The 15,104-nt window shown below is 41.7% G+C and overlaps 1 protein-coding gene across 1 annotated transcript in view; it reads right to left on the bottom strand.

The window, feature by feature from the left end:
- Positions 1-15,104, bottom strand: part of ADCY1 (adenylate cyclase 1) — a 173,388-nt gene that overhangs the window by 93,862 nt on the left and 64,422 nt on the right. Inside the window, exon 2 of the mRNA XM_083578000.1 lies at positions 1,021-1,170. Within this exon, the coding sequence (XP_083434126.1) occupies positions 1,021-1,170 (150 nt within the window). The remainder of the gene's footprint in view (positions 1-1,020; positions 1,171-15,104) is intronic.

Below are 15,104 nucleotides of genomic sequence, written 5' to 3'. Positions count from 1 at the left end.
AGAACAGGAGCATGTACATACCTTTTGTTTTACTTAAGGGGCGTGAGGTGGAGATCAAGGAAAAGATGGGGGCAAACCTGTTGCTCAGGTTTCTGCTGGAAACCCCTTCCAGATTGTGACATAACTATGATGTATTTGTGATATATGCATGATGCTTCACCTAGGGGATTGTGGGTAAAAGGGGGGAACTTATAAAAGAAGGAGCCATCCTTTCCATGTGGTGGGTGGAAGTCCTGTTGCAGTCTTCTGAATAAAGAGCAGACCTACTGGCTGCTGTTTTGCTCCTCTATTCTTGGCTGGTGTCTTTGTTTTGCAATCCAAGTGAGCCAGGGATTTTCCTATAACACCCCTAACAACACCCTCTCTCCACGTGGTGTGGAACTCAAGAGTCTTTGCCTAAATTTCAAGCTGCAAATGGCTAAGGAGTAAGTGGACTATTAATAGGTCCACTAACAGATAATCTAAAGTTATCCCGTCTGCAACTTTACCTGAACAATCTTGTTTGCAAATTAACCAGCTTCGAGACTATTCATTCATAATAGCATCCGCTGAGAAGACTGCTTACTGGATTTAAATTAGTTGCAGTACACCAGTGTAGTTTAGTCCCTGAAAGTATTCTCCCCACCTACACACACACACACACACACACACACACACACACACACACATATACATACATACACCAATGCTAGTAAAGAGAAGGCAAGAAGAAGCATGACTCTGAAATCCAATTTACAAATTAAAATATAATTTGCATTTTGGGTTAAGTGTTATCTTACTTGAGGCCAACAGAAGATTCTCCCATTTCTCTGCTTTATCTGGAGCTTATGCTAAATATGCCTGCTGTGTTTTCATTGTTGATAACAAATAAAGAGTGGGGCAACTGTGCTCTGCCAATGAAAATACACTTTGCAATTAGATGCTTTCACTTACAGATCAGACTCTTGTCCTACAGGATATATGCCAATGTGATGCCAAAGAAAGACAAGGGGGGGGAAACAAAAACACATTTCAACTGACCTGTTTTTCATTTTCATCCTCCAGCTTCAGCCTGTCCTCTATGCAGTTCCTGGCCTGAAGGAATGCCTTTCTTTGTGCCCTCTCTGTCAAAATCCTCACAAAGACCCCATACAAATTTACACTGACAAAAAGGATAGCATTGGCCACAAGCTGTAAGAGAAAAGAAGGGGACAAAAGAGATATATTATAATTCAGACACTCTCACATATCACTATCAATCACCATTCTGACTAAAATCCAGTTTATTTTCACAGTATTATTTTGCAGTAAATCTGTCTTGCTGCTGGGTCAGATCACTGCTCCATCCAGTTCACTCTTGTCTTCCTGACGGCACTTTGTCAGGTTCCCAGGAGTTTCCCCAGCCATTGCTAGCCCTTTTTACTGGAGATTCCAGTGATTGCATGTGGGCAGTGGCAGAGCATGCTTTAACCGTACCCAAGGTGCAGGGGGCAAAAGGAGCCCACCATGTGCCAGCCCAGCCCCTGCCACTGAAGGGACACCACACACCAGCCCCAAGCTGATCCCAGTGTCACGAAATGCCTTGGGGGCTGGGGTTGAGTGAGGAGGCTCAGATCAAAAGGCGCATGGAATCCTTCTCACACCACTCCCCCCAGGCCACTTGGAGAGTCTGGGATCTGTGTTCTTTACATTGTGCATTTTTCATAGTGTCATCCCTCCCCCGTCGCCGCCACCAAGAATGTATCAGGCTGCAACTTAACTGACTGCGGATGAAGTGGTTTGGCACACACATTGGGTGAGCATTCTAATTTCTGGGCTTACTGAAAATGATATCAGAATGAACCCAGCAGTGGAGATTCCTATGACTTACATCAGATAGGGGGATCGGAACCTCTAGGAGCATTGAGATCCAAGCCCCCCATCTGGGCAAATGGCAACTCCACCATGGATCCCTTTAACAGGATACCCTATTTCTGGAGGGGAAAGTGAGAGTACAACCCCCCCTCCAACCAACGCTAAGGTTACCCAAAGCCTAAACTGCCAAAGTTGTGACAATTGCTACAAGGTAGGCAAAACGCCCAGCTCATAGCCAATTTGCCTGATAGGCAAATTCCTACCCGGTCCCGAAAATATGGTGACCACCGCAGCCATAGAAAGGTCAATTCAATGAGTAAGTGCAAAATTACAGGAGTGGGTGGGTGGGTTGATCCAACGAAGAAGAGCTGGGTGTCGAAGGCTGGCGTGGGCTGCTTTAAATCCCCTGGGAGCAGATTTGAGGGAAGCCTGATTATTTCCTCTAGCCCCCCCCCAACCTTTGTGCCAGCCTGACATTGGCCAATTTGGCATGTTGCGCAGAGCAGGATTTCAAGCCAGGAGCACAAGCCAAAGCTCACACTCTGGCAGGGATCAGACCCTGCCACACAACTCTACATCATTGGGTGGGGGCACTGTCTGTCCCACAAACCAGCCACACCCCTAAAAGGGGGTAAGCAGACCTCTAGAGACAGATAAGCAGAGAAATGTAGTAGAGTGGACGTCACAACTGTATGTGTGTCTGCAAATAACAAAAATATTTTCTAAAAAGATACACCTCAAAGAAGCTGACATCAAAGGGAATTTTTCCCCACATGGCTTTCAAATCTGAATAAAGAGCTTTAACAAGAAACCTGTATTATACCTCATATTTTATCATAATTAAAATCCAAATCCAAAGCGGATTTTTATGTGGGGAGCAGATTGGCACTTCACTTCTCAACTGCATTGCTTTTTCTATTCCTTTCAAGACATGCTCTATAGAGAATTTATAATCTCCTCTGGCTTTATCCCAGTTAGCATAATGAGCTAATTCCTTCAGATGCATTACCTGAGGAGTGCAGCATAAGGAGCTATTTGCTATTGCAGGCTATAATTAGAGTGCATTATACTCTGGAAAATGTTATTTTGAAATACATAAATAAATTCCAGAATATGAGACTAAAATTAGTTCTGGTTTCTAAACAACCTTCCAGTCCTGCACTTGGATAAGATGCAGCTGCTGAAGCTGCACATTAATAAGCATATTGGGCTCTTGGGGTCAATGCAAGGAGATTTTACCAGGAGAGCCGTGGCAGGATTTGCATGGCAGCAAAGAGATTTCAGCAGAGGGGACACAGCTTACTCCTGAACCCAAAAACAGAACTGGACAGAAGCCGTGTCCAAGAACTTTTGCTGTACTGTAGTTAAAATATGATACTTCACAATAAAGAGAAATATAGGACTAGGTTCAGTTATTTCTAAACACAGCCTGAGTGACAGTATTATTTTCAATTAAATCTAATTGCAGTCTGCTTAAGGCATGTATAAGCTACTCCCTTCCATTTGGGGCCAGATGGAGCTCATGAGAACCAGAACAGAAACATGCAAGTTGACACCCGGGCACTAGTTGGGTGCCCATGGGGTGGCCGTGGTCTGGGTTCGAGGATGAGGCAACCCTCATCTACAGGGACAATCCTCTCATGAGTTAATTGGGCCATGGAAGGGCAATGATAATATGATACTGTGATTCAAGGAACAGAGGAAGGGATGCAATGCTAACATCACCCATTCTGAGGAGAGGAGTGGGGGGAGTGCAAGTTTCTAAAGTTTCACTATGACCAAAGCATTTAGGGTCACAGCTGTTTCATTTTCCTATTCTGTGGTGAGGCAAGGCATGGTTTGGGCCGTGCCTCGCCTGCACAGACCTCGGATGTTGCTTCAGCAAGAAATAACCTGAAACCTGAAATAATAATAATATTCTTTTTTTGTACCCCACCCATCTGACTGAGTTGCCCCAGCCACTCTGGGCAGGTTCCAACATATATAACATTATTCCTTAAAAAGCTTCCTTATACAGGGCTGCCTTCAGATGTCTAGCAGCAACATCCTATTTGTTAATCGGTGTTGTCCCCCCAACTGGAAGGTGCTGCTTTAGTTGAAGGGGTCCAGCCCTCTCCTGTAGTCTCCAATGGCAATGGGACAAGGGCTGCTCTGGCCTCACTTCTGCTACGAGGTCCTTGGGCTCGAGGGGTGCAAACCAGGCAGGCTTCTGCAGTAGCTGCACTTCCAGGGCTGACTATGGGAGCCGTTTCTGAAGGCCAGAAACACATTCCCACAACTGACACCCCCTCCCCCCCAAAAAAGCTCACACAACTGTCATATTAAGCCTGCTAATAAGTTCATGGATGCAGTTAACACAGTACTTCCCAACAATATGAAGCCAATTCCATAAGGAAGCCAAAGCAATTTGCAGAAAATATGGGTGGTGTCTAGTATTCTTTTTTGTGATGTCAGGCGTATAGGGTTGTCTATGCTGCCAAACTTGGCTCCTATCCACCTTGGCCCTCAAACACTCCACTGCCTTCCTGGCCTCTGAAAAAGGCCCAGGACCATCTTGCTCAGGCATCCAGGGCAAGCTAGTCAGGCAAATGCCTGCACCACTGCCACAGTTTCCAACAGGGGCTAAAAAGTATTTTTTTAATGTGGATTTTTTTGAAAAAGCTTCTTAAAAGATCAACCCATCCTAGCTGCCCTGGCAAACCACAGTGATGGCACAGGCCTTCTCCCGGCCTTCTCCCTCAGCAGGCTTGGCTCTGAAGAAGAGCCCTTGATGGGCTTTCCCCAGAGACCAGGTGTTGAGGCGGCAGAAAAGCAATGAAATGTGCTTGGGGGGTGCTTTATAAGAGATAGGACAGAGAGAGAGCAAGAGGAGGGGGGATGGCAGGGGAAGAAGAGCAGGGTGGTAGCCTTGCTACTGTAGAGAGCAGAGGGTTGTGGGGCGGAGCAGCAGCAGGGGCCCCCATGTGAACTGTGCCAGGGGTCCCTGATGTCTGGCTCAGCACTGCTGCCAGTGCTCAGAGTGGTATACAACAATAACATACCATATTTTTTGCTCTATAAGACTCACTTTTTCCCTCCTAAAAAGCAAGGGGAAATGTGTGTGCGTCTTATGGAGCGAATGAATCATAGAATCATAGAGTTGGAAGAGACCACAAGGGCCATCGAGTCCAACCCCCTGCCAAGCAGGAAACACCATCAGAGCACTCCTGACATATGGTTGTCAAGCCTCTGCTTAAAGACCTCCAAAGAAGGAGACTCCATCACACTCCTTGGCAGCAAATTCCACTGTCGAACAGCTCTTACTGTCAGGAAGTTCTTCCTAATGTTTAGGTGGAATCTTCTTTCTTGTAGTTTGGATCCATTGCTCCGTGTCCGCTTCTCTGGAGCAGCAGAAAACAACCTTTCTCCCTCCTCTATGTGACATCCTTTTATATATTTGAACATGGCTATCATATCACCCCTTAACCTCCTTTTCTCCAGGCTAAACATGCCCAGCTCCCTTAGCCGTTCCTCATAAGGCATCGTTTCCAGGCCTTTGACCATTTTGGTTGCCCTCCTCTGGACACGTTCCAGTTTGTCAGTGTCCTTCTTGAACTGTGGTGCCCAGAACTGGACACAGTACTCCAGGTGAGGTCTGACCAGAGCAGAATACAGTGGCACTCTGACTTCACTTGATCTAGATGCTATACTGCTATTGATGCAGCCCAGAATTGCATTGGCTTTTTTAGCTGCCGCGTCACACTGTTGGCTCATGTCAAGTTTGTGGTCAACCAAGACTCCTAGATCCTTTTCACATGTACTGCTCTCAAGCCAGGTGTCACCCATCTTGTATTTGTGCCTCTCATTTTTTTTGCCCAAGTGCAAATGCCGGCTGCGCAGCTATCCCAGGAGCCAGAACAGCAAGAGGGATTGCTGCTTTCACTGCGTAGCGATCCCTCTTGCTGTTCTGGCTTCTGAGATTCAGAATATATTTTGAAGAAATTTAAAGAGTATTTACAGAAATATTGTAAAATTAATGAATTTTAGAATAATGTTGGATTAAAATTAAGAGATTTCTAGCTGTAATGAGTTAAAAGAATATGGAAAAAAAATAATGGGTTTATTAAAGTAAAATATTAAGAACGTAACAATTTAAGAATAAGGATTTGGGTAGAATAAAGAGGGAAACAAATTGCTGAGTTAATAAAGTGAATTGGAATACAAAAAAGAGAGGTATGAGGAGGTCCAAGAAACAAGTAAATGAAAAATAATGTGATGGAAAGATCTTTTTTTTCTTCTTCTCTTTTTTCTTTTTCTGTTTGTTTTTATTTTTTGTAATGTAAAAATCTTAATAAAAATATTATTAAAAAAAAAAAGAGATTCAGAATATATTTTTTCTAGTTTTCCTCCTCCAAAAACTAGGTGTGTCTTGTGGTCTGGTGCATCTTATAGAGCAAAAAATACGGTAAATATAGCAATACAACAATTGCTAGATGCAACAATGGAATTTTAAAATTCTCCTTTCATTTTCATTTCAACAGAGATCAAAGTTTAAGCACACTGATTATTTCTATAATTCCGTTCAGGTTTTATGGGGATTACACAATTATATGTTCATTTCCACTTCTGTATGCATTATGCACTCTGACCTTTTAGCAACCACAAAGCCATAAATACAGCTAGCTGTTTTTTCTGTATTCAAGCATAAAAGGTAGACGAAGATATCTGAAGGGATCACAAATGACAACTTGAAAGCATGTTTTATTGCCTTCAGATCCAGTACATTTTAACTTCTCACTTGCTTAGCTTTGTTATTAATCTGATGAATAATGGCTATTTTTTAATTAAAATCTGAAACACTGTGTCATGCAGTGTAGAAATGAAACACTTTGGCAGGGCAGGGGCAGGGGAGCTTTGCTTCACAACCCCCTCCAGTCAGCCACCTTCCAGCCTTCCATGGATGAGTCTCATCCCAGCAGGTTTCAGCAATGCCTGCTAGGTCATATCTGCCACAATGTCACAGTAATAGAATCAGAGAATCATAGAGCTGGAGGGGTCCCAAGGGTCATCTAGCCCAGCCCATTGCAATGCAGGACTCTCGACTAAAGGATGGAGTAGCTCCCTTGATGAACAAAGGTTGCAGAGTTTGGTACTTTTTAGTTTAGAGTAAAGGCAAGGAAGAGGCAAGTTTATAAAATTATGCCTGACATGGAGAAAGTGGAGGGAGTTTTTCTTTTCTCATAATACTAGAAGTCGTGGACATTTAATGGAGCTGAATGTTGGAGGATTCAGGGCAAAAGATCAAAGAAAGTGCTAATGTTGATCTTTCCCCCACAGGAGGCAGCCATGGTCACCAGCAGAGATGCTTTTACAAGTGGATCAGGCAGATCCAGGGAGGAGGGAGCCACTGCAGGCGGCTGGCCAGGATGGCTCTGCTCTGCCTCCCAAGTCAGACACAGCCATTCCTTTGAACAGGAAATCACAGGAGGGGAAAGGGCACTTGTGCTTGGATTCTGAGTTGTAATTTTAAGTACTTTTAAATTGTTTTACTGTTGTGGTAATACTGTGTTTAAATATTAACATTGTGCTTTAATCACTGTCATCTGCCCTGGGACCTTAGAGTGAAGGGCAGGTGTTAAATTGCAATTCTCATCATCTGTTTGTCTATTGTGAGAACAGGATGCTGTTCTAGATGAGCCTCTGGCCTGATGCAGCAGCCTCTACACATGTACCCCACATAGGGGTTCCCACTCCCTTAAAAAATTACATTTCAGTATAGATTTTAGTAAAAAGTGAGGAAATACCAGCTGTGTTTGGCTTTCCAGGGTCCGGAAGCACAAACACCTTCCTTGATATTCTGGTAGCATCTGCTGTTTAGTTGGTCTGAGAATTATTTCTCTTGGGAAGCTCAAATGCTGGCTCAGCCAAGCCATAACTGCTGGCTCAGCTGTCAGGCTTGCCCTTCTTTTTTATGAGTCAGGCAGATTCTCCGTATTTTAATTAATGAATGTATTTTAATTAATGAATGCTGTTCGACAGTGGAATTTGCTGCCAAGGAGTGTGGTGGAGTCTCCTTCTTTGGAGGTCTTTAAGCAGAGGCTGGACAACCATATGTCAGGAGTGCTCTGATGGTGTTTCCTGCTTGGCAGGGGGTTGGACTCGATGGCCCTTGTGGTCTCTTCCAACTCTATGATTCTATGATTCTATGATTCTATGATTCTATGATTCTATGATTAAAAGCACTGCAAACATTTATCTGTTCATTTGCCACCTTATTCTTCTAATAAAAGAATATTTCTTCAGTGCAAAATTCCTTCAGATATTGGGTGGGTGGGATTTCTTGGTGACATAACTGGGAGGAGGGATGCATTAGCATAATGCACTTCTAGTTCAAATTGCGGTATAATTTTGTTCTGTTTTTCCACACCTCAACCTTACATGGGAGAAGTACATTTTGAATAAACTAGGTGATGGCATATCCAGGTCAGCTTCACTCCTCTGAATGTTTAATGGATCTTCACCCTACTTTTTATATTTGCTGGCACATAGCCTTCAAGACTTAGGAGTGCAGTTTAGTGGTTGCTCTTGTCTCTCTGCTCATAACAAGCTCTTTCTTGTACCGACTGCTTGCCACCTTAACTGCTTTCATTTCATTTCACTGCTAATTTGTATACCGCCATTCCTTACAGAAGGTGGTTACAAACTTAAGAAACAACAAGATCTGCAACCCAAGAACACACTTCTTATAACAATCTGATCCAATACAAACAAGTCATAATAAAAATATGAATTTAAAATAAACAAATTGTTTATAATAAAAGTAATAGACTATTGGGGGGTTATTGTTTTGTGCATTATACTGGAAACTGCACTGTGATCCTCAGATGAAGAGTGGTATATAAATTTAATGAGAGAGAAAGAATAACTTTATTGTGTACTATTCTATCAGCAAATAATAAACAGAAAATAACTCTCAAAAATTACAACAAATCATTACTAAACTATAATCAACAAAAGTAGGAGCAAGTCACAATTCATAGAGCCCCACAATATATATATATACTGTGCAATGCCGCTTCTCAGCTGGGCTGGGCCGAGCATGTGGGAGGCAAGGCTCTTCTGCGCTCCTTTGCACTTCCCAACCAATGGCAGAATTCCCCGCTGAACATACATTTTCATCTCTCATGGATGTACACACTACGCAACCATAGTTTTGAACAGTGAGCAACTTTTGCCAAGTAGTTGCTTAAATAGTTGTTTGGATGAGGATTTTGGCAAAATGAAAATTGAAGTTTTTTCATCCCACTCACCCCCCGCCTTAAATGGGAATCTTTGTCAAAAGCAGAGCCGAATGGAGAAGAAAGTGCTGGAGGTTTTCCCAGCAGACACTTCATAGGGATGGCTCTATTAAGGAGAGGGTTAGAATGACTTTTCCTACCAAGCAGCTAATGTGAGATTACCATTCTCCATCAGACAAGTAAATGGCATTATTCTGGAAATTAAAGAACTGGTGGTTGAAATAAAGAAAATGCTTAATCCAGTCGTAGGAGAGCTTGCCCCCACTTAGAGATTTCACCCATCCAAAAGAAGAAAAAGGTCCCTAGGGCTGACAGGGATGATGAATTTGATTAAATTTTATTAACTTAAAATTGTTGTTGAGTATGGGTGTGAATCCTGCTGAGCTAGTTCCAGATATAGTCTCCTTAGTGGATGGCCCAGCTGTGCCGCAGTCATTTGCAGGAAAACCTACTTGCAAGGACTGTAAGGTCAGAGTTGGGAAGGTCAGAATGGGGAAGAGAATCTCTGCCATCTGCAGAAGAGGATGGACCAGCCAAGGAATCACAGTTCAGAGTAACCTCTTCTAAGAGAGGTAGTAAGAAAGGTCAGGGTAAAGCTCAGAGACAGCAATGCAAGAAGGATGGCAGGGTGAATTTTAACCTGCTCTTTAAAATTATTGATCATATGAATGCTCTGGGTGAGGCTGAATATGATAAAATGAAACAAGAAGACAACCAGACGAATGTCTCACCCAAAGAGTCCCTGGGGGAGCGACAGGTCAGTCAGGAAATTTAAGGCTGACAGCAATGAAGTGAGAGATCCTGTACAAATAAATTCTACCAAGGTATTAGCAGCAGAGAACAGAGTTGACTGTGATGTTCAGCTGACATCATGGGAATGTCAACTAATAGAAGTTAAACTTAAACCTTAAAGGAATATCTGTAAACAATCCTATGCCTGTTTCGATTCGGAATAGAGACAAGGTTTTTAGGTTGAGGAAGGCAAGAAACAGAAGGCAGAGTAAAAAAGTACACATCTGCTTATAGGGATACTAACACATTACCCACTTTTGGAAAACTCCCCCTGTGGGATAGGATTGTACAGGGTGGAGAGAGCCAGTGGCCTGAAAGCACCTGGGTGGCAGAATGAAGATTGAACAGATGCTGTGAATTCGGGGTTTAGGAATATTAACCTCATTTCATGGAATATAGCAGGGTGGGCAAATAAACTGATGAATAGTAATTGTACTGAATATCTTAAACAGTTCTTGGGTAAAAGAAATAACAAATACAAGGATATGCTATCTATTCCCAACCAGCTATCAGAGTTAATAGAAGAAGTGAAGATGGAGAGTCTCTTGGTGTCTCAACAAGTGTAAATGTGAAAGCAGAAGAAATTGTATCTCTCCTCCCAGAATTCCAGTGGTCCAGCTGCCTAGTGATACCGAGTTTAAAATACTCTGTGTCAATGTTCACATAATCCCAAAGCCTCTATGCACTCCGGCAGCAACTTACAGGCCTTGTTAGATGCTGCTGCTGCTGCTGTTTTTGTTATTGGTATTATTATTATTATTATTATTATTATTATTATTATTATTGGTATTATTATTATTATTATTATTATTATTATTATTATTATTATACCCTGCCCATCTGGCTAGGCTTCTCCAGCCACTCTGGGTGGCTTACAGCATATATAAAAACATAGTAAAACATCAAACATTAAAAAGTTCCTGATACAGGGCTAGTTATTTATCGCCTTGACATCTGAAGGGAGGACATTCCACAGGGAGGGTGATGGTAATAATAACAATTATTATTATTATTATTATTATTATTATTATTATTATTATTATTATTATTTTATTAATTTAGAGAAAATTACAGAAGAATATTCATTAACAACTATTGTTGTGATGGGTGATTTTAATGCCAGAATTGGAGGTGATAACATCGTTATGGCTGAAAGAATTGGTATGTTGCATGAGGAGTTATCCACTAGACTATCAAATGATCAGATCATCAATGAAGCAGGGATCAACCAGCTAATTATCTGTAATGGTACAGGGGCGAGTGACTCTGAAGGACAGTTTACCTTCTCCTCCATCAGAGGTGGCGGTGTAATCAATTACATGTTATTGTTCACCCGCTGCAGTTTTTTATTTTCAGAATTTTTGTGGGGGTGAAAAACCAGAAAGTGACAATCAGCGCTATTTTTCCAGAAAAAGAAGTACTGGAACTCACCATGAATGCCTCCCTTGTTTTTTTATAATGTCAATGGCGCCCACCTGAGAGGTGCTGGAACTGAGTTCCAGCGAGTTCCAGCTTTAAAAAAGCCCTGGTGATCATCAACCATTGATCGTTGTTAGAACTGAGGCACGTTATTACATCAGTAGCCTTAGAAGCCAAACAAACCACAGCACACATGTGAAGGGCTCAGCACAGTTTCCAATGGGATGCTAATCTACAAGGAAGAATGGAAAATATTCTACTTAGTCATGAAGTGATCTAGTGGGGGAAGGAGTTCCTGAGGGAGGAGTTTAAGGTATTGGAGAAATATGATTAACTTATTCAAAAATGGAAGCCAGTGCTAAATAAAACTAGCAGAGCTGGGGATATATCCACTAAACAGTGGTATGATGAGGAACGTAGGAAAAGGAAGCAAGGACTAAATAGACCAGCAAAACAGGCTAGACAATTGGGTTATAAAATGCTGGTAATTGAAATGGTGCAACAATAATTGCTAAAGGAGAAAAAATGCTTCATTGTAAACAATTTTGGCATGAATTGGAACAAGCTGCAGTTGGGAATGATACTGTTAAATTTTGGGCCTTAGTAGTACAAAAATCTAAGCAATGGAAAGCTGAGGTTCATGTGCATATTCTGGCTGATAAGTGGGAAGTCTTTTATAACCAAGCTTTCAATTACAATTTCTTAATGTTGAAGTATGTTATGGCACCTGCTTCCCATAACTGAATGAAATGCAAGGTTTGGAATATATAACACACAACGTGTCTATGAGCTGCTCCTAGTTAAAGAAATCTCCATAAATAAATATTATGAGTTTCATAGTCTGGTCATATGCAATTTTACTCAGCGATGTCCTGTTTTCTGGTCAGACTGCAAAGGACTGAAGCATTAGCAAATTAACAAAATAATTAACTTGGTAATTTTGCATAAATTTGCATGACAGTAAAAATGTTAGTTCAGAGGGAAAAGAAGCATGCATTGTTTTAAGATGATGGATACATCATTTTTTAAAACAATACAATAGGTATTGTCTTAGATTAGGCATTCTCTCTTGGGTGTGAGAGAGGAGGGATGTATCGCCTAAAATAGTAGTTGACACTTGGTTTCTATGAGTAGAAATAATATACATGTTTTTAATTTGCTGGTTGACTAACTAGGGGAAAATTTTAATTCATTTAAAATGCTTCTAGCTGATTAATCAAATAATCAACTCCCTGCTGCAGTCCTAAATGTATTATATCCATATGCTTCTTCTTGGAATATAATCCACATTTTACTTGCTAGTAACTGTGATAGACTATGCTTTCCTATTGGAAAGGGTAGCCGGGGGAATGAGTCTGAGCCTTCAATCTTCCAGACTTACCACCTCTCCGGAAAACCATTTCTTCTCTTGAAAATATCCAGGTAACTGTCTTAATTTGTATGTGGCTTCATGAGGTCTTCAGAGGTGGCAACAGGACGGTGGGAGAAAGAGAAGGAACACACAAAAACCTGAGATTGCTAAAACCACTGATTTTGAGTCCAGAACACTTGGATACGATTGGGAACCAGGCAGAGGGCCTTCTCAGTGGTGGCACCTGCCCTGTGGAATGCCTTCCCATCAGATGTCAAGGAAATAAACAACTATCTGACTTTTAGAAGACATCTGAAGGCAGCCCTATTTAGGAAAGTTTTTAATGTTTGATATTTTGTTCTGTTTTAAATATCCTGTTGGAAGCTGCCCAGAGTGACTGGGGAGGCCTGGCCAGATGGCGGGGTATAAGTAATAAATTATAATTATTATTATTGAATGAAAAGAGGACAGTCATTAAACATTGCTTTGCTACGCTGAAAGGAGGATAAGCACAAGAGATCCATGAGAACCTATCCGGAAATTTTCTCTCCCTTTTTAATAATTTTAAAAATATAATTGCTTTTCTAATAAATTGGTGGGAAACAATAAAAGAAGGTAAGAGAAATTATTAGCACAGCACAAGACTGTACTCAGACAGGTAAGCTCAGATTTCAGTGGAGGTAAGCAACTGGCCTTCAAATTATCCAAGACAAATCAGTGAGCAGGTCCAAGTATCACATGATCATCTATTGTAGAAGTGAGGCCTATGACCTATTTGCTTGATCCTTAATCCACGGCTCTCAAGATCGCCCAGTATTAAATATATTTTTGAGAGATGTAATAATTCCCATCTGCCTCAAGGAAGTGATAGTGAGACCACTCAAAAACAAGTCATGGTAGATGAATCTCATTTCTTTTTTTGCTGTGGTTGTAGTGTATCTTGAGTTCAGTAAGGCTTTTGACAAAGTCCCCCATGATATTCTCATGAAGAAGCTGGTAAAATGTGGGTTGAATGGGGTAACTGTTAGGTGGCTTTGTAGCTAGCTGACTGACTAAACCCAAAGAATATTCATTAGTGGTTCCTCATTATCCTGGGTGACAAGTAGGGTGTCCTGGGTCCATTGTTGTTCAACTTCTTTGTAAAGGACTTGAACAAAGCAATTTATGAGATGCTCATCAAATTTGCAGATGACACCAAACTGGGAAGACTAGTTAATGCTGCAGAAGACAGAATTGGCATTCAAGATTACAATATAATACAATACAAATACCTTTATTGGCATTACAAATTAAAGATTACCTTAACGGATTAGAGAACTGGACACACACTAACATAATGAAACTCAATAGGGACAAATGTAAGCTTCTGTACTTGGGCAGGAAGAACCAGATGCACAAATATAAGATGGGGTTTGCCAGTAGTACATGTGAAAATGATCTAGGGGTCTTAGACCTCAAACTTAACGTTAATCAACAGTGTGATGCTGCAGCAAAATAGACTAATGCTATTCTAGGCTGCCTTAACATAAGTCTGGTGTCCAGATCAAGGGAAGTCACAGTACTGTGGCATGTAAAACACAGGACCAGTCAATGACAACATTCCTAGAGTGTACATGTTAGAACATGGGGAGGGATGTCTGTCCAGCAAGCAGGTAAACTTCCTGGGACAGACAGGTGGGTGTGGCCTCACCTGTGCAGGTAATACTAAAAGCACAGGGCAGGCAGCCATCTCTCTCTCTCATCTTCATGTTTCGAAGAAGCAGGATGCTCTCTTGGCTCTCAGCCAAGAGAGGAGGAAAGGACTATCTTCCTATAAGATAGATTCTAAATGTATTTTACCTTTTTAAGCCTGTCTGCCTTCTGGGATCATACTGTGAACAGAACGTGAGTAAACTCTTTTATACTTTTATAAAGACTGTGTCGTGTCTTGTATTTTACAAGGGAACAAAAGGGGAACAAAAGGGGAAATTACCAGAGTAATTATTATAGAGGTTCTAGCGAACCTGTGCACACGTTACCGTTGCGAACTTAAAAAAGGGAATGTTATAAACTCTGCTGATATTTTGGGAACTTGTTATAGCACAAGTTGGATTAGGATATAATCTCACAATATATCCTCTCCTGCACCCCAGAACATTCCCACAAGTACCACTCTATTCTGCCTTGGTCAGACCACACCTGGAATACTGTGTCCAGTTCTGAGTGCCACAATTTATGAAGGATTTTGACAAGCTGGAATGTGTGCCGAGGTGGGTGACCAAGATGATCAAGGATCTGGAAACCAAGCCTTATGAGGAACAGTTGAGGGAGCTGGGCTTGTTTGACCTGGAGGAGACTGAGAGGAGATATGAGAGCCATATTCCAATATCTAAAGGGTTGTCACATGGAAGAAAGAGCAAGCCTGTTTTCTCCTGCTCTGGAGGGTAGGACCT

This window comes from Podarcis filfolensis (genome assembly GCF_964270895.1).
Source record: "Podarcis filfolensis genome assembly, chromosome: 12".
NCBI classification, from domain to species: domain Eukaryota; kingdom Metazoa; phylum Chordata; class Lepidosauria; order Squamata; family Lacertidae; genus Podarcis; species Podarcis filfolensis.
Note: the sequence above shows the minus strand (reverse complement) of the source record. Positions and strands in the feature narration are given on the sequence as shown.